The sequence below is a fragment of the Periplaneta americana genome, chromosome 15 (genome assembly GCF_040183065.1).
Source record: "Periplaneta americana isolate PAMFEO1 chromosome 15, P.americana_PAMFEO1_priV1, whole genome shotgun sequence".
NCBI classification, from domain to species: domain Eukaryota; kingdom Metazoa; phylum Arthropoda; class Insecta; order Blattodea; family Blattidae; genus Periplaneta; species Periplaneta americana.
Genome location: NC_091131.1, coordinates 60,549,027 through 60,574,377, shown reverse-complemented (window position 1 = coordinate 60,574,377; position 25,351 = coordinate 60,549,027). Strand labels below are relative to the sequence as shown.

Sequence of the window (25,351 nt, the reverse complement as noted above, 5' to 3'; positions counted from 1 at the left end):
TCGGATGACGTCACCCCCGCAGGAGGATGATAAGTGATATCATTTATTGTGTCGCCATATAATGGGGCGGACGCGCGGCGGGGTGCAAATCATTAGAAGCACCCCCGCGCGGGGAATGAAACAGCGCGCTATCAACAGGTAATTTGTTACGCACCTGACAACGACACCGCGACGATATTAACTTGGAGGAGGGCACCATGTGCCACGTGGAAACTGACCCGTCCCGGATCGAACCCGGGCTCCGGAAGTGTCACACAGACTGCTGTTATGAATATTATCTGGTCGGAAGATAGTCTTGGACTCGAACATTTCCTAAATGACATGTAATTTTACTATGCGTCTCACTCAGTGACAAAAAAATTAAATTTGAAATCAAAGCACGACTTCACAACTGGGTCCATCCATCTCCCGGTCTCAATGTTGCACAGAAGTACTGTTGCCCGTTATTTTCCTTCAAATGGCATGTTCCTTCCAATGCGTCGGATTAATCTTCCCATTTACTCTCAAAGAAACGCACAACTTCATTTACGAAAATAGCGATAGGTCTACTGAAAATGTTCTGCTAAAAAGAGATCATCTCTCCCTACCATATAAAAAGAATGAAATTAATATAGTATTTTACACTATTACTCAAGTATCCCTTACTACATAATATTTCTTCGAACATCTTGAGGAGAGCAATATCCAACTCTCCGCTTTGCAAACAAAAGAATATGTTGAACTAACGACTTCCTCCTTTGATGCATGCCTCGCGAAATTTAACGAACACAGCAACAGAGCCGATTTAGTGTGTATAATTTACTTAACATATCTATAATGTTTACTCTCTTACTATTTCTTCTATAAACAGAGATAAAGATTTCAAACTAGAGAAAAAATTGTTCATAATCCCATAACTCATGACTAAAAACTCATGCTCATCGGATATCTTCAGAAATGAAAGGTTTGCGGGAAAAACGATGAATGTCACATTTCTGTAAAGGATTAGATAATGATCTAATTGAGTCTATAACTGCAAGATGTTTTGCTGTTTCTATAGAAAATAAAGGAAAGGATTACTGTATTCATGGTGGTAATTCTCCTTTTTACCAGTTTTCGTAAGAACACTAAATTTCGTAGTGATCCATTGAATTAGATAATGACATCAACCTTAACAGAATTGTGACATTTATCGTTTTTCCCGCAAACCCTTCAAGTGTTAAATGATGCATTTCCATTTCCCTGCATGAATTGGCTAAAGTTGTCTCTTTCATTCACTGAATGGAGTCAATACGTCCGTCATCCATTAAATTTCGGAAATCACCGTGTATTCCTACACACCACCCCCAATGTCCTTCGTGCTTGATCACACACCAAACTCTTTGATTTTTGCGTCTTACCACCAACTGGTGTATCATTATCCAATTAGCGTATTTCTTATTAAATTGTATTTGCACCTATAATACTTTCTTCACAATAAGTGGAGAGAGAAAGGACAGAGAAAAGACCGTGCGTTTGCTGATATGGGCTAAGGCGCTACGTTGTTTATATTTTATGCTGCTCCTGACTCCAGTTATAAGATCGCCTACAAGATGATAAAATACGCTCAAATGTTAATACTACGGAGAGAAAATTAAAATTTCCTCTTACATCTCGTTTCATGTGTGTTTCGCGAGAACTGAATGCAAAACTAACAAAAAGAACCATGACAGTGTCCTCTTCCGCGTTCCGTCTTACCTCACATTTTAGAACTGAGCAGGCGAAACTGTCACTAAGGGTCGTATTCATAGACGAGACTTTGGACCAAAGTTGACTTTGGAAAGTACAAAGTCACCATTTTCCTATTCACAGTCGACACTTTGACGAAAGTAAACTTCAATCGTTACTTTACTTCGAAGTCGCCGAAAATCTAGATTTTGACTTTGACTTTCGCTCGTGAACATAAGGAAAATGATTATTATTATTATTATTATTATTATTATTATTATTATTTTTTTTTTTATTTTTTTTTTGTGTACCGAAGTACATATGATATTTCCATGCAGATATTCTGCGTCATCTGACCGGCGTCGGAGTTGTATCCGGTGTGGCTTAGTGGATAAAGCATCAGCACGTAGAGCTGAAAACCCGGGTTCAAATCCCGGCGCCGGAGAGAATTTTTCTCCGTTCCATTACTCTTTCATCGTATAAGGAAAATGGCTGATATTTGGAAAATTATTGAATTTTTCGAGAATATTGAGGACATCCAGGAGATTATTAAAGCTGCTTATGTTCCTTTGCCTATTATTATAGATTATAAATTAAAATCAAGGTACAGATTTGATAAACAGACAGTAATAAATACCTCGTCATGTTTCAACTTTCATTGATGAACAATCAAAAAGGATTGTCTGTTCCACCAATAAATAATACAACTTACTTCATCGCGATTTTACGCTACAGGTACCGGTAAGGACTGATAGCTTAATATTGATTTTGCCTATTTAATTCTATAAAGAATAGGTTATACAGTTGGATATGCACTTAATTTATAATCCTGCTATCGCCATAATATTTTCTGCATATTGATTTCAAATAAAATTTAAGTAGTTTCTGCAGACAAGCAGGGAATAACTATGCCATCTGACAGCAGGATAATATGTCTCTTTCATAGTCTGTCATTGGTGGCATCTTCTTATCTTCTATATCTTCAGAATAAAATTATTTTACAGTGAAATAATTTGAGAGCTTAATGTGGAACTAATGTAACTACAATCGATGTTTTATTCTTAACAGGCAATACTATTTCATATGAAGTCTACCATCATGTTTTGTAGTTACGAATTGTGTTATATACAAGACTGTTCGAACTGAGTCACGATTTTTGTGGCCAAGTAGAACAACAAAATAATTATTATCGATTGGTGTAAAGACCTAAAAATGTCAATTTTTGTACTCAGTTTCACACTAAGCCCTTGAATAATTTATTATTCTTATGTAAAGCTGCAAGAACGGTTAACAATCGCTTAACATTTACCGATGTTCAATTGTTGCAATGATTTGTGACCACCTTTGCGACTCAAAAGATGGCTTTGATTGTGGCAATACCTACTCTATGTCAACTATCTATTAATTTAAATCGTTTATAAGGCAGTGATTTTTATTGCCAACATTAGAACAAGATCGTGAAATCTCGACTTACCAAAGTTAAAGTCAAAGTCTCAGAAGCATTGTCTATGAATAGGACTTTTAACGAAGTTAAACTTTACTACGAAAGTCGACTTTCAGAAGTCTTAATCCAAAGTCTCGTTTATGAATACGGTCCTAAGACGGCCAGTCTGCGGAGTGCAACACTGCTTCGTAAAGAGCAGCTCAGCTGGTGTCCACTGATTTGCAAATTGATCCGATGTTCTGGATACTAAATCAGCAATCCAGCCAGCAGTTTAATATGGTATAATTAAACAATAATGGAACGAAAGCCCCACTGTGAACTTAAGTATTCCATAAATAACGTAGGTTTGTTGATTGGTTATATTTCATTCGTCTCTGATTTTTTGTATTTCAGTTTTATTTCATTTACTTTTCATGCAATTACAGAACAACGGAATTTCCAACACATCGACTACAAATTTGCGAGAAAAAAAAAGATGGAGGCACGCTAACCCAACAGACGCTCTTTCCAGCTCTCATATTCGTGCAATACATGGCGAAACTAGCCTAATTCATTTGACCGAATCGTTGTGGGCCAAGGTCGCGACTAATCCGACAATAAAGAAGTACAGGAGGCAAGAAGGTGCGCAGAGTGAAAAGAAGTCTTCAAGAACGATATATCATCTTTGTTTACTGGGAGCGCCAACACGCAGCTGAAGATCACATATATGAACTTCTACGTTCTCTGTTCCAATTTCTATCACAGTCCACAATCTAGGAGGCACAGAATTAACAGCTGCCGCGCCACCCCTCTTAACACTCATGGGGCGGCACCGGGGGGTCGGAACAGCTTCTAAACCAACAAAAACGAGGGCTGTATGTCGAGAGGGAACTGTTATGAGCACCCCGACCCCTCAGAGTGCATCTGCACCCGACAGGATCACTCATCAGATTCAAAACCTACCTCCTATGATACTTTCAGTTCTAAATAAGCATTTGTTACAAACACACATTTAAGTAAGAATTGCATGTATTACTTCAACCAACCCACACTGCTGCTTTGATTTCCCGAAACACGAGTGCTAGCTGAAATAGTTTGGTTATGGTTGTGAAAGAAACGAGATTATGCTCTTAACCACAGCGTAATAACAAATCACAAAGGGTAATTAACATCCATCAACAATCGCTGGATAGCAGTCTAATACACGTAATTTTATGTTGTGCGTCTTCGAATGATTTCTGAACAGATATATTTTTATTCTGAACTGTTTTCGGATCAAGAGCTGGTCACGTAAGAAGTCCCCGTTATATTTTCAGCATATTTTGAATCGTCTACCTTCAACTAATTTTTTTAATTAGCTATTTTACGACGCTTTATCAACTGCTATGATTATCTAGCGTCTGAGAGAGATGACGGTGATAACGAATTTTTGGTCCCGAAACAGAACGTTAGGTGTGCGTCAGTTGCAGGGAGATCATTGAACACAATGCTACGCTTCCTCCGTACAATGTCTAGTCGCAGTTGTATAGGGACCGAAAATCCGCTGTCTGGTGATAATGCCAACGAAATGAGTCCAGGGTCCAGCGCCGAAAGTTACCTAGCATTTGCCCTTAATGAGAGTGAGGGTAAATCCCGGATAAAATCTCAACCAGGTAACTTCTTCGAACAGAATTTGAATTCAACTAACCTCTTGGATCGAATACAGTGTACTCAGAATCCGAACTCGAAGGGAAATTCCAAAAAAATTTGAAATATCCCAAATTCGAGTTAAAAAAAATTATTTATTTATTTACTTACTTATTTTTTTATTTTATTCATACCAGTAATTAAAAGAATCATATATCCGCATACCGAACAGTAATGAGTAATAAATGTACAATGTATTTTACCTTACATGCTGCACATTTTATCCATATCTGATGTCTATCATTTTCTACTAAAAATAACGTAGCCTACATAATACATGTCGCAAGTGCACCCATACACTCCTTCTTGCATGACGAAAAGTTGGAACATGCACAGAAAAATCAACAAGACTTCTATTGCGTTCATGCCTAACAATTCACGGAACGCAATAACTAAGTCGACCGACTTGCGCACGCGCACACGCACACGCGCACGCGCACACTCTCTCTCTCTTGCATTATAACTCTTAAGACTATACGAGCAAAATGATCAACAAGCATGAGTATGTGTGTCAGGGCATTAACTGCTGTCATTCATTGGATAATGATACGAAATCTGCTAACAGCAGCAACGACCTTTATCTTTCTGACTGTCTGCCGATCATTATGAAATTTAAGAGCATAATTTCAATTCTTGCAACAATAACTGAGATTGCCATGGGAATCTTTCAAGTTTTCTGTACAATTCCTAATAATAATAATAATAATAATAATAATAATAATAATAATAATAATAATAATAATAATAACAATAATAATAATACTTTATTGCCAGAAGAAAGATACATACTGTTTTTTATATAAAAACACTCTAGCATCCCCAGAAAGAGTAAGTTACATACTCGTGCTCAGGGGGCAATCCACATAGATACTACACCATTTTAGTTGAAACCAATGAAGTCCTGACTTCGAATTATCAAAGTGTAGGCTTCGAAAATTCGAATTAAATGTGAATTTTTAACATTGATTTTAAAAGGATTTTAGAGGGGAATAAACATTAGAATTGTCCAATAATTACAATAATTATTTAATGTCACGTTAACCAAGCTCTACTGTAGTAAACTTTCAGATAGCCTACTTTTCATTCTCAGAAAATATTCCGTACGCCTCTGATATTAATTTTCTACTAAAACTTCTCGGAAATTGTCTCATTTGTCTGAAGATATATCGTCTAGTCCGGAATTTCTCATATGCTGTCACAACAGTCGGTACCGGAAAATTGATGAATTATGGTAGCGATGCAAAGAGTATCCCTAAGGAAATAGCTGACATCGCCTTAATATAATACGATTTCCATTGGGCTCAGGATATGAACTCGAGTCTACGACATGGAAAAGCGACGCTCTAATCGTAAACATAATAGCTTACTTGTTCTAATTATCAGTCAGTCGTACTCCATAACAGCTCTCGACATTATCTACTGTACCTCACCTTCTCGGTTGGCACTATTGCACAATGAGACATTTTGTGGAATTGGTGGAATGGATAACGGCTGTTCAGACTGCTCACGTCCGAAGTAGACGTTTCAATAACAATAATTCGAGAACATCGGTCGTAGGACGACGTGACAAGCGTTTCAGTGCACGCTAAACTAAGCTCCTCAATTTAAGTAATGGATGTACTTATCTGGGATCTTCGCAACAAATTCATGAGATACGCGGCTATCTCCTTTCCTTTTCCTACTGTTTTCTTTTGCAGAAGTATATTCTAAAAGAAATTCCTATTTCGCAATCTAACGTACAATATAATAGCTCTTATACATATATTGCATCTTTCAAATTATGGAGGCCCAACTCCGTCACATTCTGTAAGACTTTCCGTGAATAATATGATTCATAAGTCGATTTTCTCCCACTGTTTTAGTTAAACCTGTTATCTTTCTATCGCCATTTTAGATGGTCTAGTGCAGGCCTGCACAAGGTTTGCGCTCTCCGAGCCTGCTCACTGCTCATGAGCGGAATGCAGATATTAGCTGCGCTCTGTATAAAGGTGGACTGGAAGAAGGGGTAATCTCGTACAAAATATACGCAAAAAGAAGTACTATTACGAGTGTTTATGAAATGAATTCCCGTTCAGTGTTTGCACAACTATCTTGGACTATTATTAATTAATAAAGAAATATTTATTTTACAGAAATAATAGAAATTTTATAACTACTTAAATGTACAATATTATTTGTTATATTTTTATTTATCAGTGCACCAAAACGAGGTTTTATGCTGTTGGCAGCTGAAAGGAACAGTAGCCTACTTATCGTAATAAAACATCAGTTACAGATGTTCGATGTCTGCCTTTATTAAAGTTGATTATAGAAAACAGTTGCTCACAAATATAAATGTTGAGCCAAACATAGCAATCATTTTCACAGCCAGCCTGTGTAGTTGTGGATATTATTGCTAATGTTTTGTCTTGTAAAACTCAACCAGGCTAGTAGTATTATTCAAACGATCTTTAGCCCTTAGGTCACATTGAAGATCAATAAGTTCGAGCTGTAAAACGTTAAATGTTAAATGTTATGTTCCGTCTCTTAGATTCCTCCATGCTGTATTGTAGCAGTAGGTAAGCAATGTGAAACAGTTACTGAGAATAGGCGTACACACTGCACTCCACTAGATAGCTGAGTGGTCGTTTCCCTCTACCTACAGCAAGTCTATGTCATTCTGACGTATCTTCCTCTCCGTTTCGGCGAGCGGTAAATACAGCTCTCCCGCTCCGCTGTTTGTGCAGGTATGGTCTAGTGGTTAACTCTAGAAGAACAAGGGAAATATAAGGAAATCAAGGAAAACAAAGGTAATACAGAGTGAACACGGGGACTGCACGGAGCAGGGAGATACAAGAGAATATGGAGGAACAGGGACAACACGGGAAATACAAGGATAACAGGGGAAGTACGAGAACAAGGGGAATACGGGGAGCAGAGGGATAAAAGGAGAACACGGGGAATACAAGGAGAACAAGGGGAATGTAAGGACGAGGGGAGGTTACATTTTTATATAGTATAACAGTCAATTCCGAATTTATCTCCCATACCTAGTAAGAAGTAAGACTTAGTCCTAAATCAAAACGGATAAGAAGAAGTATAAATAATAATAATGTTAATAAAATGGACATCATAATATTTAGAAGACTCACTGTATCTTCGTCTTTAGGTGAACAAAAATGAAGTGAGGAGAGCCAGTCCGCATATTTAGCAGTTTCAAAAGGCTCAAATAAGCAGAATACCCTTATAATCCCAATTTTCGTACACCTGAAGACAAAGTTATGTCAGTATTTTAAATAAGGGAACTTCCTTGCACATTATCAGCAATGGAGAAGTCCAATTTGCATCTCTTCTAAATAATTCACTACTGCTCCCTATCCCTTTCATATCAATAAAACATTGTTACTGAAATAATAACTAGTCAAAGATAGTTGAGAAAACATATGCGGTTCATGGATTTATGCAGTATAATGATGCAACATGTACGACTTACAATCAGGAAGAGACTCAGTCCGAATGAGAAGCGGATGATCGTAACATTCGTATGAGAGACCAGAAACTAGTACAAATCACCTAACTCGAAATTTAGATATTCAGAAGAGGTCACAAAGTCAAAAGCTGACATATTTCTGGCTTTAAAATGTAACATCCCAAATAATCATGCTAATCTATATTTAAAATCTAAACATACCAATAGTTCTTACGTAAACTCTGCAGTTCATAAAACTAGGATAAGACGAAGGAACCCCGGACCTCTCAAAGTTGTAGTGCTTCTGGCTCCATTACGCAGTGTTATTCTTCCATTTCGCAGTGAGCTCTTGTCGGACGGTCTCATCTCTCGTCTCGTCTCTTCTCGATTCTCATTTCCGGAGGCACCACGTCATACGTGCAAGCATTATACCACTTTCTTCGTATAATGTATTCACAGTACAATACAAAATCCCAAACGCAAACAGTGCCAATGAAACACTCCAATACAAATTCGGGCATATTTTGGTGCTTTCTCCTAAGCTCTTCCAGCAATGTAAGCCACAGCCTATTTCTACCCAAACAGTGCCCGAATATACTTATCACGTAATTCGTATCCTACAAACTTGATTGTTAACAACATGTAAATAATAAGAGCCCAAATGGGCGAACTCCAGACGAAGTGTGCAGAACAAATCCTTCTCAACCTGCCAACTCAAACTGGCCGTGTAATTCTATGCAATGCAATTAGAATAACATGTTATTATGTTTCACTCATCATTAGTTTGGCCTAGTGCCAAATCTCTGCGCGGTCTATTTACAAGAGACTGTTCTATGCTGGCAGTTGTTTGTCTGAGGCAGCCCACAATTCGTACTAACTACTGGGACTGCTGAAAAGGGGCGGAATGGACCACAAAAGCGCAGTAGTCCGCATTTCCACAGCTTCTACTCCTCAACCAATGGGAACGACTACACATAAAATGATCTCTGACAGCAGTCCCTCTCAAAACTGTTTCCATACACTTAATACGTGAGGTTAAACACTATTCACATTCTTAGCGCGGGCTTCCGGTGGATGATCAGCAAACTAACGTTTTTCGTATTCATAAACCAGTGTTAGCGATATGATATGATAAGAGTCTACTGCAAGAATGATGGATGTCATTTGGAATACATTTTGCAGGAGAAGCAATTGAAAGTTTGAAATGCTTAGCGCTCAAAGCTTCGCTGTGATTTTCCGATCATTACTGGACAATGACTATCAGTGTTAATGCCATATAACTCTCTATGTACATTCTGTATGTCTTAAGCTATGCATTGACAGTCTTGGTTCATTTTCGACAAGAAAGTGACATCAATCATTCTTGCAGTGGACTCTTCATATGATATGAATCCTGGACAAGTAATCAGCCGATAGCCGGGGCTAGTTTAGCACGCTCGTAGCGCGGGCTAGCGAAATGTCTATGTATAGCACTCTTTGAGACTCTCGAGGTTTAAGACGCAGCATAGACGGTGAACTTTAAGTCTGTCTTGAGTTGTGTTCTCAAGTGCAGCATTACAACCATATGTCCTCTTCGGTATTAGGTATAGACTCGGGATATGATGACCACGTGCAGGGAGTCCAACCGTGTATCCAGACCAGTTTCGATAACCCCCCGAATTATAGTTCTAGGATGAAAAATGCGATAGGAAGGCATGCTGGCAAAAAAAAAAAAAAAAAAAAAAAAACAATGTTTAAGTTAGGTAGGTAGGTGTGTATGTGGACAAACAATCAGATGTATGTTTGCATGTATGTATGTATAATTGAAGAGTCCACTGCAAGAATGATGACTGTCATTTGGGATACATTTTTCAGGAGAAGCAATTGAAAGTCTGAAATTCTTAGCGCTCAAAGCTTAACTGTGATTTTCCGATCATTACTGGACAATGACTATCAGTGTTAATGCCATATAACTCTCTATGTACATTCTATATGTCTTAAGCTATGCACTGACAGTCTTGGTTCATTTTCGACAAGAAAGTGACAACCATCATTCTTGCAGTGGACTCTTCAATTATATACTGCAAGCACGTACGCACCGCGCGCGCACGCAGACACACAGGGGGTGGGAATTGCAACAGAAATAAACTACTTCAACAAATTATAGAACAGCTTAAGATATCACTTTACATAGTTTTGCAAATACAATCTTGAAATTTCTTTCGAAAAGATGTCAATATGTACATCCTGTGATACAGGCCATATAATTATTAAGGTGGTAGTCGAATTCCTGCCAAATGCGTAAATAACAAAAGTATATTCATCAACACATTCAACAGCTGCTCTGATAGGACTTCACATGTTACGTAAATTAGTGAGAAGACGAATGGAAACCACGTCTTTTACATACCTCCAAAGACAAGTCATAATGTCTTTTAGGTCAGGGATTCTTAGTGACCAAAGTGTGAATGATTCGTTTCAAACTATTGAAGAACCAATTCAGCGTTGTGGAAGAATTCTATCAAGACTATCTCTATTTCCCAGTACCAATGGGGTATTGCCTCAACGTGTTACTACATGAAATTTTCAATGTCTTCACGCAACTGAGGCATCAACTAATTATAGGGGAATAGCCTAGAAAACTCCGTTGCGTCATGCGTCAATCTTAGAGACTGACACAATATACTATTCACCTCCTCCTTTCTAATTGTCAGCCAATAACGGGAGAAGGCGTTACTTATGTAGGCCTTCAATGAAGCAGAACATTTTCGCATTTTTTATACTTAATAATAACTCAAAAAGTAATAGTCTGATTATAATAAGGAAAAAAAAACATGTTGAAGAGAAATGATTGCAGATTTTTAAGATATTTGAGTCACCGCACTATAACAAATGTAAGACTTCTTACTTTTGATGTTTGTTTTATACTACTGTAGTGTAGGAAAATATGTTTTTGAAGTAGAAAAACGATCAGCGACAAACTTTTTTTCTTGAAGAGAAAAATGTGCAGTTGTAGTGTATGAAATCGTCTAAATACATTCTGCTTTATGTTGAAAAAAAAAAAACCATGTTAATAGGATAAGTCAACAAGTTATCATCGCTGTTAAGTTTATATCTGACTGCTCGCAGTCCGTCAATAGCGCGTACATAAACATTAATTTATCTTCAAAATCCAATCATGCTTTAAAAATAAGCATTTATTGTTTAGTCAGTTGTCTCCAGTCTTTTCAATTGGATTTCTGTGACAGAAATTGGTGCTTTATTAACGTAAAGGAACGATTGTGTCGCCGCCTTTTCGCAGAATATGGAAAAGGGAAGTGGAAGAAATGTGCTGAGCACGTTAAAAATAACGAACAATATTTTTCTAGTGCTAATGTAATAGACATTGAAACTGGGAGAATAATTTTGTTCGGAGAATGTTTAACTGATAGCAGTGATGCATCAGATGACTCGTCAGTAGCGACAACGGTTCAGATTAATGGAGGGAAACTCAGACGACTCCAGCGCAGCGGTAAAGTTCAGTAACCTCCTATAACGGAGTTTTCCCAGTTATTAACCTTTAATAACCATGACGAGATAAGAAGCCCCTATAACAAACTATCGGTTGTAGAATTTAAAGCTCCAGACATGTCCTTCTTGTCAGTCTCTTTGGACTGTGTTGGAAAGTAACAAGAACACTTAACTTCTTCATCAGAGACAAGCGGTCTTTGAACTCTTTTACACTTATAAAGACGTCTTGTTGTTCGAAATTCCTTGTGCCAATCGTAATTTCACTGCCCAGCTGATGGTATTATTATCTTAAACGTTTTCTAGAATGCCGCTGCACAGCAGTAACAGAATTTGTTTTGTTTTATTCAAGTACGCAAAAAATGCATTTGCAACGGGAGTGGCGGTCGTCTTACCGGAACGTGACAAGTCGATAATCGATAAACGATAAACGATATCGATGCAAATTTTCGCTACTGCTCAACAAAAATCTACAGATAGAATTTCTACATTTTTAATAGCCACGATTTATAACAGTCAGTTTCTGTCAGATGCGCTTCCAATTCAGTGTGGGCTAAAGCAAGGAGATGCACTATCACCTTTACTTTTTAACTTTGCTCTAGAGTATGCCATTAGGGAAGTCCAGAATAACAGAGGGTTTGGAACTGAACGGGTAACATCAGCTGTTTGTCTATGCGGATGACGTGAATGTGTTAGGAGAAAATTCACAAACGATTAGGGAAAACACGGGAATTTTATTTGAAGCAAGTAAAGAGATAGGTTTGGCAGTAAACCCCGAAAAGACAAAGTATATGATTGTCTCGTGACGAGAATATTGTACGAAATGTAAATATAAAAATTGGAAGTTTATCCTTTGAAGAAGTGAATGGATTCAAATACCTGGGAGCAACAGTAACAAATATTAATGATACTCGGGAGGAAATTAAACATAGAATAAATATGGGAAATGCCTGTTATTACTCAGTTCAGAACCTCTTATCATCCAGTCTGCTGTCAACAAACCCATCAAACGCAAAGCTGACTCTTGACAAAATGAAGCGAACCTCTTCCTGCTTCAAGAGTACGTTTCCGATATTGCGACATACGGCTCAGTTCACCCAGCTTGTCTTCGGTAATCGGAATTTCCTTTTACTGAGCATTATAGTTACAGTATTTTGGTAGTCGCGGGTTGTACTTTCGGAGCATGTCTTCGGAACTGCTCAGCTTGCTGCTTTCCCCGCTCATTGAAAATGCTAAAATTAACGCCTCCAACGTGAATCAAGATCGTAATCAGTAGTGTGACTGGGAACAGATTTAGTACGAATAGGCTACTGATGTAAGGCGCAATTATGTCATCTCAAACTCTAAATACGATGTGTACTTTTGGCAACTATTTTACTATCAGCAGAAATTTTGGAAAAATGTGACTGATCTACATAACGAAACAGGTCTATGTAAATCTCAGTTTAGTACTAATATTCTTTACTAGTATCTATTTCGAGTCAAGATTGTCATTTCAAACTTGCAGCATAAACAATTTCATACATAAATACTGAAAAATAGCAATCCATTTCTCCCCAAGAGTGCAGGAGACAATGCAGATGCATAGACAAAGGTCGTCTCCCCCTCTTTTTTAAAACCACAAACCTAATCACCGTGTGAGACTCAACGACATAATTTGCACAAATGTGCTGAGGTTGTCTTCACATTCGCGGAAACGACTCCTCCCCGCTTTGCCCCCGTATCGGAAAACTTAGCCGGAGTAATAGCCACTACGCCACCACACGGCGAACCACTCGAATCAATGAGCGAAGCTATTACCGTTTAATAACGTCTGTAAAAGAGGAAATCCAAGTCCGGTCTTTGTTATTCGAGAGGGCCAAGGTTCGCTTTTATTGCCTCTCAACTCTCAAGACACTTACATTACACAAACCCCCATTCTTGGGAAATCCACTTCAGATTTTTATAATGCAGCTGTAGTAATCATAACTAAACCAGCGAGCCGAGTAATGTAATAAATAGGAATGGGACACAGATACATTCCGATATCGAATAGCATCCATAACTTGCAAAGACATTCTTCATACACTCCACAATCCATTTAAACTCATTTTCATCACATATTCGACTTAATTTTCCATCTTCTTCATTAATGTCATCAGCATTATCACCACTTCATTAACGTAATCTTTAACGTACATGACCATCACTCTTCTCATCAACGTAATTAATATTTCGTCGTTGATTTTATGAAACCTTGTCTATGGCAGTATACAACAATTTTTCAGGAAGAAGAAAACATTAATTAAAAATCAATGGGCCTACATACGAATATGAAGTAAATCGGTAGAAAACGTTGGTGAATATGGTGAACATAAATGACATCATCGAAGATCAGTGCAGGCCTTTTGATATTTAATTAATTTTTTTCTTCCTCCTGAAAAATTATCTTTTCTGTACTGTCACTTAGGAGGTTTCATAAAATCAACGACGATTTGCTTCTTCATCGCTACCAACATCGTAAGACGAATTCTCGGCCTCATCTCGCCATGTGCCTTCTCGCTTTCACCAATTCAATCAACGCTAGAATAATCTCATAATTGATACAGTATATCGTTAAAATAACTAAAAATCATACTTATGGCCAAGTTTATAATTATGTAAACTTTATCGTGTTCATAATTATCTTATACAAGATTTTCATTTTTATCATCATCACCCATATTCCAAAACAGTTGCACGCTATGTTGTAAAAGATACGACAGAACAGTAGTACCCAGAAAAATATATCATAAACGTAAATCGTAAATCAAGAAATGCTATAATACTTTTCAGTATTCTTGCTCTGAAAGGGACTGTTATTCGAGGATATATGAAATTTCATAATAGATTAAATCAGAATACGAATAGACCCTAATTAGGACCATGTCTGTGCCTCATGCGTCAAGTGCTAGCGTGCTGGTCTTCCATTCAGGCGGCCAGGGTTCGATCCCCGGAGAGGTGTGGTGGAATTTATGGCAGATAAAGCAGACGTTGCAGAGGGTTTTTCACGAGTTACACCAGTTCAACTGTCTCCTCCTTCCGTTTATTTCATCTACCACATACAATGATCAAAACAGACTAGGAAGAGTCTTGAGGATATTACGAGTGTTCGATGCTGATATAAATGTTATGTTTTATTTAATATATCAGCGTCGCCGGATGTGCCGGAATTTTATCCCGCAGGAGTTCTTTCACATGCCAGTAAATCTACTGCCATAAGCCTGTCGCATTTAAGCACACTTAAATTCCATCGACCTGGCCCGGGATCGAACCCGCAACCTTGGGCATAGAAGGCCAGCGCTATACCAACTCGCCAAACAGGTCGACTGTGATGCTGATATAATAATAATAATAATAATAATAATAATAATAATAATAATAATAATAATAATAATAATAATTTAAATTTATTTTAGCTGGCAGAGTTAAGGCTGTAAAGCCTTTCCTTCCACTCAACCAGCAAAAAGTATAGGAATAGCTTGGGGCTCAGGGCCTTTCGGCTTATCCGGAACTCGTGTGAGAATGGAACCTGAAGCTTGTCAGGACAGGGTGCACAGATCAGTCCGACCAAGCCAAACTCTGATTGTGAAGACGCCATCGTCTGTCGAAATCACGTTTTCACTAGTAAGCTCATGGCTAATCGTTGGCCAGTACACGGACTTCTTTTTGGAGTTCGTGGTACCATCTCCAAATACATCCATAACCTTTTAAAATCAAAGGGATTCACATTTTACAATATTGAGAAAATCCTTAGAAAAATTCTAAATGACTCAATTCAAATTTTGCAATTTCATCTCTTTTTCAAGTAATATGATTCACTTTAATTTTCTTTTGAAATTTATTGTATATATTTTCATTGTAAACTTATATATTACAGTATTTGTTTTCTGGATCCTTGTGGTCACCCTTATTGAAGGGCAGATGGTCTTATTTCATAAATCCGATGTGTGAGCTTTGAAACTGTTCTTTTCTGTAAACATTTAAATCGATCCCTCGCAGCACCATTTTAAGTTACTTAATCTATATTTTACACAACAAAGTAAAACGCAAAACATTTACGTAAGTATATTAAAATAAAGCGAAACAAATCTGATCAATTCAACAAACCATAAATGTACTCTATACCTGTATGTCTCTCTTAGTCGAGGTTGTCTCGTTATCAAAAGCAGCCACTTACTGCTGCCTCCAGGGACAACTCCATGTTAACCCATGTTCCACATAATATAAAACTCGTGGTCCGCAGGGAACAGACTCAATTATGAAAATTTAATTGATATTTAAAGAAAACTTCCCCATCCGCCAACGACGTCTCAAGAGCATTCGGTCGTCAGCTCACGCCTTCGCAACCAGTAAAGATCGGCGAAAGAAGTCAACGAAATGCTCGCTAACGGGAACATGAAGGTAATATCACAGTCTAGTATATATAGTCACGAAGCTTGAGTTGTGAGGGTGCTAGGAACAATGGACTGTGCCGGTACTATTTCGCATTGTCTGTAATGAGGCGATATTAGCGAACCTAGTGGTTAGGAACTATCTATGGATGCATATTTACTACGTATTGAACTTCGTGACTGTATATAGTAGACCGTGGTAATATCTCAATTTTCACAAAAGGCAGAAACATTTATCATGTTGACATTACAACAAAGATTTTTAAGAGATACGAACAATTACTTTTTCTGTCTTACTTACGAAGTCTTTTCGCGTCCGATAGAAATGTTTCAAATTGTTCACTTCAAAATTTAAGTCGTCTCATGATTTCATTAAAATTACGAAGTACATATCAGATCCCATTCTCTACAGTTGGTAGGCCTAGTTCAATTTTAATTATGTAGTAATAATTAATTATATGTAATAAGTATGTGCCATAAGCAGTACCACAAAGTCAAAAGGAGGGCAGTAATGACAAGGGCAAGGATTCTGATGCATTTGCATTTTTTTTGGTGAGGGTTATACATTGCTCAGTAATGTGTTCAAGCGGAAAAGGATATTATCCATCCAACTTTGTTGTTGAATTTCTTTGCAATTTTCTGTCGATTTTGTGGTATACTGCATTTCTTTGTGGATTTCATAGCATATTAGTGCTTTTTTTAACAATTGTTACATACTATTTGGTATTTTTATGTGTTTTCGCGAGGAAATGTGCATTTATGAAAGGCAATTTACTTTTCTTATTTTTACCACTACGAAAATTGACTTGTACCTCCATTTTATGAAACGAATAAGGAGTTCCGCATCCCCCACTTTGCAACTGCAAAGGATCATTATGTTTCACAGTATGGGGAAAATAGTATTCAGCATGGATGGTGAAATATTGTATTGCAAAATATGCGACGTCAGAATCGGAGCTGAAAGAAAGTTTTCTTTGGATCAACTCGTGAATAGAGAGAAACACAAACGAGATCTACAACAAATTCAAGACGAAAAACAAGTGGTTCAAACAAGTCCTTCGGGTTCGCCTTTTCTTAATAAATTGTGAACTAGAAGAAGTGAATTTTTCAACAATTAGTGAAGTGTTTGATAGATCTTGAATTTATTATATACCCCAGTGTAATTGGATAACGTGTATTTTTAATTATAGTGCATTCTTGCATTTTCGTAATGCATTATTATTATTATTATTATTATTATTATTATTATTATTACTATTATTATTATTATTATTATTATTTGTATTTTATTATGCATTAAAATCCTTGCCCAAGTAATGACAAAGGAAGTTTTTAATACAAAAAGCAGCATCTTCTGCAGACCTCTGGAAAAAGATCTAAAGAAGAGATTAGTGAAGTGCTGTGTATGAAGTGTGACATTGTTTGGGGTAGAAACATGGACATTACGACGAAGTGAAGAGAAGCTAATAGAAGGATTTGAAATGTGGATATGGAGAAGAATGGAACGTGTGAAATGGACAGAGAAGAAGAAATTAAGCTGTGTTGGAGAGAGTGGGTGAACAAACAATGGTGCTGAAACCTAACAGGAAGAGAGAAAGGAATTGGCTGGGTCACTGGCTGAGATAAAATTGTCTACTGAAGGATGCATTGGAAGGAATAGTGAACGGGAGGAGAGTTTGGGGCAGGAGAAGGTATGAGATGATAGACGACATTAAAATGTATAGATCATGTGCGGATACTAAGAGGAAGCCAGAAAATAGGAAAGATTGGAGAATGCTGGATTTCAATCACAATTAGGTTTTTTCTCCCCCCCCCCCAAATGTTCGCCATCCTGTAGGATATTACTACTAGCGCTCTGTCGGTGAAATTACAAACTTTAGAACATGGTGTAATGGCGGCTGTTAATTGTGCACGAGATAAAATTCAGGAAATAGCTATTAATGGCCATATACAGGTAACTCTAAATAAAAAGTAACGACACTTTTCATATAAAATGTTGTATAGACTCAACTACAAAAATGTTATCTCCTTATCTTCTTTCTATTGTAAATTACACACCACATTTTTACCACACCCAACACTAGTGTTGAAAGTATTCAACTGCAAGTACCTTCACAGCTGGTCTGTCCCCTGAGCAGTTCACAGTTCCAAAGTGACATTTGGGATGCAATTACATCTTGGGGGCGAGGGGGACGAAGAAGTCGCATTAATCATATCAGGCGAGTACTAGGGCTGCGGAACTAGAGTTAAAAGATTATTTCAATGAAATGTAGGACACAATAGTTCAGAATGTAGGACATTACAGAAAAATGTAGGGCATTATAGAATAATGTAGAAGAAATGAACATAAAAAAAATTCTTGATACACGTATTCAGACTGGTTAAATTTTTGAGACACCTCTCAGAAATAGTTATAGCGTTTCTTCATATTTTTCTCCGATTACCACGGGTTAGTAGCTTAACAACTCATGATCTTTCGACTGCAGAATGTTCCGTATCAGTACTCCGGTCATCATTAAATATGGAATAATGTATACTAAGTTTTTGGATTTACTTTGTTCAAGAGACACTGCAGTCAATAAATGCAACAAGCAACATTTTATTTTCTTCTCTAAATATTACAACAAATGCTACTGCACAGATGGAACGAAGTGTGGTATGTCAGGAAAGAGGTCAATGACCTGAATTCACTTAAGTCTGATAATGTCCATATCAATAGCTGGTGTATATGACTAAGAGACGGAATTCGTACGTATTTTATCCTTCACTTGTGTGTACTTTGTCGTAATTATATTTTGTTAATACGAGTGAAAATTTATTTGAAAAAAGGTTCAAATAACCTCAGACCAAAACATGTACATAAGTACTGTCCAGAGACAATAATACTGGTAGTGGTGGCCGTCACCATCATAATTTTCTTCTTCTTCAAGGAGTACGGTAATAAGTTCGTTCCGTTCTCACAGTTATTGAATATTTTTAATAAATTTGTTACACTTACAAAGAGTGACGCTAGACCATCGCTTAAGGCAACATAGAATAAATACAAGAAACATCGGACAGAGAAACATTCACTTCTGTGACGAGAATCGAACCCGGACAGACTGTATTTGTACGTGACGCGCTACTCTCAAGTTGCGCTTAAACGGAAAATAACCACCTAATTTAGCAAACAGACTTTAAATTATTCTGCAACTGTTATCAAAATACAAATGCAAAGGCACTGTACGGATGGTCGACACACCAAGGTTCGAATACATACCTTGGTACCCAGCGTCGGCTGCAGCATGTCATAGCCTGCGGGAATGGTGGGCACAATCATGGGACAACTCATCACGAATGCTGCAAATCAGACCTACCTGCAACAAAGGCACAAGAGCCAACATCAGTGCACGTGCACAAGAAAGAGCAAGACTTGCCGACTATATACAGTAATACATTGCAGAAGTGCAGTTCAAATGGTTCGCGAGTAAATGATGCCCATTACGAACATCACAAATGACAAATCAGTAAAGACTACATACTACTTTATCTGACAACAACCATTACGTGTTACGTATTCTACTCTCCAGTGTAATACAAACATTTAAAAACGTACATTGGATTTTCATCTTATGCAGTGCTTATGAGTAATGAATTACCAAAATTCACAAACAGAAAATAGCATCAACACATAGTATCATGTAGACAACATTAAATATAAAAAACAAAAACAGAAGCAAAGAAAATATCAATAAAAATAATGATAGCGAAGTTGTTCACACTCCACTACGGAAATACACTACAGCAAATGTAACTGTAAAAGAAAGCGACTGACTGCACAAAACCTGTAATACATTGCCTCAAAGCACTAAATCAGTAAAATACAAACTATAAATCAGTAAAATACAAACTATCATAATTAAAGATGTAGCTACTGAGCCATCTATCCGCTTACATCCTACGACATCATCTTTATTCCACGTTCTTAGTTACTTTTCTAGTATCAATTTCTTTATCATTTTACAGCATTAATTTTATATTGATCACTATATTGTAAAATTCCTTATTTCTTATCATGTTTTATTCGATTGTAATCTTGTTTTCATTATTCTTGGCTATATGGCAACCTCACAGGTAGGTAGGACAAATTTCAGTTTGGAATGTTAAATACCTACCGTATCTACCTTTAACATAAAAGTTTTACAATTGATGACCTTTTTGCAAAACTTGCTCACTGCAAAATTTACAAAATTGAGATTTTGATGGATTCGTTAACATAAGACAGGCCTCTACATGATGTTCAAAGCGTCTTAGTAAAATTGGGTTATTTCTCTTCATTATAGCGTGTCAAAGTGTGATCGTTTTTTTTTTTTTTCAAAATTTGCTTTCTGCTATAAGTGAGACACAGCAAAACTTGCTTACTATAGTGTTTTGTCTCTCCTGTAAAATTTAGTTTTTTCAGTTAGCAAGTTTTGCAAAAACGGTCCTCAAGTGAAGATGTTATGTTTTATTTAACGACGCTCGCAACTGCAGAGGTTATATCAGCGTCGCCGAATGTGCCGGAAACAATTGAAGATCTCGGGAGTAAATAGTGATAACGCTCAAAATTGAGATATACAATTTTCTGGTTGTAAACTGTCTATTTGATTGAAGAATTATTAAGACAAGAGTTAAGGTATGATTGGCCTGTGGAGTAACGGTCAGCGAGTCTGGCTGCGAAACCAGGTGGCCCGGGTTCGAATCCCAGTCGGGGCAAGTTACCTGGTTGAGGTTTTTTCCGGGGTTTTCCCTCAACCCTATACGAGCAAATGCTGGGTAACTTTCGGTGCTGGACCCCGGACTCATTTCACCGGCATTATCGCCTTCATTTCATTCAGACGCTAAATAACTAGATGTTGATACAGCGTCGTAAAATAACCCAATAAAAAAAGAGAGATGATTGGATTATGGTCCTTAAAAAATAAGAAATCTTCTTGTGTTTACAGTAAAAGTAAAACGCCTTGTACACTACATTTACACTAGAAGTCTTCAATTATCAAAACGCACAGGTTTAAAAAAACATAGGAGACAACATAACATCTACATACTGGAAAGTAAAAAAGGAAATAATATATCAACAAAAAAATATCACTCGAAACAAACGAAAGATCTACTGCTCTTGCAATATAAATTACTGCAGGTAAAAAACAAATATCTCGCAACAATATCAACTACTCAGCTAGGGTAAGGCGAACAACAGTGGAATGAAAACGACAGGAAACCCGACATGCCCCATAACATACCAACAGTCTAATACCGATAGGATAGAATTTAGACACTTTCTACGGCCGGATAGGAAGAAATCAAACCATCTAGCGTCTGACAAAACGAATACGCCGAGGAAAGCCATAATTTTAAATACACAATGAAGCTATCTTGCCGCGCTCCCCGTATCCTGCTCCTTTTGACATCAACGAGTCTTGGGTATTTATCACACGGCGCAACTTTAAATACCTTCCTTGCCTTTGATTGCGTTAGTCGCTCTAATGACATCGGCATGAGACCGTGGCGAGCTAAGCCAACAGTCGGCACCGGCGCTTGCGTGCAAGAGCGACGTGCGCCCCAGCGCCAACATTAAAAATAAATACTATAGACCGAATTGTGATATTAAGTATCAGTTAAAATTATCTTCGTCTCCTTTCTCATCCACAAACACGAAATTTAATACTGGCCAACGTTAACGAGAAAATGCTGCAATGTGTAAAGCCACATTAATATTTACACTTTGCATACTGTATATCTACAGAGGGAAGGAACTAGCCACCCTACCCCATTATCTCCTGGCCTAGTTGCCTCATAAGTGGTGCCATGTTGGTATCACTTCTGAGGTTGAGATCTGTCTTCGGTCAGTTGCCTAATAACAACAAGTTCGTTCCAACAAGCGGTTCATGTATCAGTTCATGTACGAACCATGGATCATCTTATGCGCATGCGCATACGGGATTGAAACAGAACTGAATGTTGCTGGAACGCTTTTCGGATCATCGTACACGTACTATATCCACATATGCTATAATTGTGATTATCTTTGCCTGAGAAAGGCTGCTAAATTATTATCTTTTCGCAGCTAATTCAAATTCCAGAAAATAGAATTTCGATAATTTTCTATAAAACGATAACAAAAAATATGGAAGGCAAGAATTTCGCTAATTCGATGTCGTGTACTGGGCGACTCTCATCTAAAAGTAGTATTTTTTTAATTATTAATTTATATACTTTATTAGACTTTTAATAAAACTTGCAAACTACCACTACCACTACCACTACCACCACCACCACCACCACCACCACCACCACCACCACCACCACCACCACCACCACCACCACCACCACCACCACCACCACCACCACCACCACCACCACCACCACCACCACCACCACCACCACCACCACCACCACCACCACCACCACCACCACCACCACCACCACCACCACCACCACCACCACCACCACCACCACCACCACCACCACCACCACCACCACCACCACCACCACCACCACCACCACCACCACCACCACCACCACCACCACCACCACCACCACCACCACCACCACCACCACCACCACCACCACCACCACCACCACCACCACCACCACCACCACCACCACCACCACCACCACCACCACCACCACCACCACCACCACCACCACCACCACCACCACCACCACCACCACCACCACCACCACCACCACCACCACTACTACTACTACTACTACTACTACTACTAATAATAATAATAATAATAATAATAATAATAATGCTTTTTGGCTTCATGCAGCAGTTTAACCTATAGATTGAATTTAAAAGTTGACATTAATTCTTTTATTAACCGTGATTATGAATATTCACATTCAGAGTTCCTACGAAAATGATACAAGTCTGACAGCCAGGCTTTCCGGGTATCCCAATTTAGGCGGGATTCTCCCAATTTCCTGGTTGAGTCCCGATTAAAGCGAGTCGGGACTGACAAAAAAAAAACACGATTTTACAGATTATTATTTAAACAAATTATGTCGGTATTTCCTATTATCCGATATTTTTATTTAGGCCTATATATTGCTTCAAATGGTAACATTGTAAACATAGAAGTTACCACGGATATTTAGTAATTCTATGAGGTAGCCCAGCTGATTGCCGTAAGGCAACTAAACTCGCAAAATAATACCTACTTCTCCTAGTTATACCGCATTGTTGATTAATCCGTTTCGGTCCCTGGTCGCTGCTCTCACAATTATTAAATATTGTGTACTTTGAGTGCGTTGAGTGGCAAAAAAGATAGCGTTTTGATATCGTGTAAACAATTGCTGTGTTTTAAAATTTAGTAAACTATGTTTAAACATGGATTCATCGTCAGATAGTGAAACTGTTGCAGTAACAGTTACAAAGTTAATTTAGTAGCAAATGGTTAAAACATATTCGTGGTTAATAAAAGAAAAAATTATAATGTTCATTGTACTGTGTGTCCTTTGTATTTTAGTGTTTATCACGGAGACGAATAGGCCTATTACATTAAAAAGCACACAAACACTACTTTGCAGAAAACTGCTATAAATTTTATGGTAAAATGTTGATAAGACTAATGTCTTAAGTTAGCTTCTGATATTCCGATTTCCCTCGCAGAAAACCTAGCAACTCTGCTGACAGCAGAAACACGGTATTAAAGGTATCTCGCAAAGTATTGTTCCTTTACACAAAATCATTTAGCTTTAGGATACGCAATACACATATTTAAATAGCGGTTTCGAAATCTCGCGCGTTTTCTACCAAACAAATGACGGATTTCTGCTACTTCAATTTGGGAACATATTTCTCACTTCTCCGCTACGGCGTGGTAGGGGCTCGTTCCGAACCCGTGTCAAAAGTTTGTTGAAACGCCCGACTGCAGTACACGTTTCCGGTTCGGAACTGGTTTGGGGTGTGTTGGAACACTTTTTTCTGTACTGCGCATGCTAACGATAGTTACGGACTTTCCTGACTGTTATTGGAACGAACCTTACACATATATTTACTTATGAATGGAATTCTTTGTGCATCGCATCAAAATGATGACTTAAACCCGATACCGATACTAAGAGAGCGGCAAACAAGACTTGACCCTCGCACCACCAGTCACTGTTCTCTAGAGGACAACAAACTGATACTTATACGGATAATTTTTATGGATTATTTTACGACGTTGTATCAACTATACGGATAAAAACTTAAGCATTTTTCAGTCTTGAAAATTTTCAAATTATGGTTTATTTAACGACGCTCGCAACTGCCGAGGTTTACCAGCGTCGCCGGTGTGCCGGAATTTTGCCCCGCAGTTTTTTTACATGCCAGTAAATCTACTGACATGAGCCTGTCGCATTTAAGCATACTTAAATGACATCGATCTGGGCCAGGCTCGAACCAGCAATCTGGACCAAAGAAGGCCAACGCTATACCGACTGCGCTGCCCAGCCGACTTCAGTCTTGAAGATTTGTCTTCGGACTCGACATCAATCCTGTTCGCGTATCTGTGAGGGCTTTCCTTGCAGACTGTCTTTCTTAAATGTTTAAAACGAGGCCTGTTTCACACAACTTCTCAAACAATTCAAAGATATACTGTTTAGACCAGGGGGTCGGTACGCGGGCATGTAAAGTGCGTAGTCGTGGGGAGCAAGTGAGCTCTTTACATCATCTAAAGACTAGCAGTGGGGGGGGGGGGCTGATATTATACAACGTTTTGATGAAGCTATATATTTTACAGAAACGTGCAGTAACAGAAGATGTAGTGCGCGCACGTTATGCAATCATTTCATTTCAATTTTCCAATCACAATTATTATACAATAACAAAAACATTAAGTTAATAATAATATTGTTGATACCTAAAAATTCCTCGGTCACACAACGAGTTGGTCTACTACATACACCTCGAATGAAAATGATTTGTGTAATACCAACAATAGCCGTACTTTAATCGAAGGAGACAAAAATGCTATGAATTCTTTCATCCCTACCGACCCTGTAAGTCTGTGTCTGTAAGTCTGTGAACAACGAGAATAGTACTCATGTACAAAACACCACTTTAATTTAATAACAATAAAAAAATATTTATTTAAAGGCAGCTTACATGCAATAAAACATAATTTTTTATTAGTTAGACAAAACTAAAAATTCTTTATTTTCTGGAGCCACTACAGTCTGCCCGCAGATGCAATGAGA

The 25,351-nt window shown here is 37.9% G+C and overlaps 1 protein-coding gene across 4 annotated transcripts in view; it reads right to left on the bottom strand.

The window, feature by feature from the left end:
* The window catches only part of heph (polypyrimidine tract-binding protein 1 heph), a 604,630-nt gene that overhangs the window by 380,039 nt on the left and 199,240 nt on the right, over positions 1-25,351 (bottom strand). For 2 of the 4 annotated variants that reach the window (XM_069847359.1, XM_069847360.1), the window contains exon 2: positions 19,401-19,497. The exons of the other annotated variants lie outside the window; for them this stretch is intronic. In XM_069847359.1, the coding sequence (XP_069703460.1) occupies positions 19,401-19,472 (72 nt within the window). In that variant the 5' untranslated portion in view covers positions 19,473-19,497. The remainder of the gene's footprint in view (positions 1-19,400; positions 19,498-25,351) is intronic. 4 annotated transcript variants of the gene reach the window in all.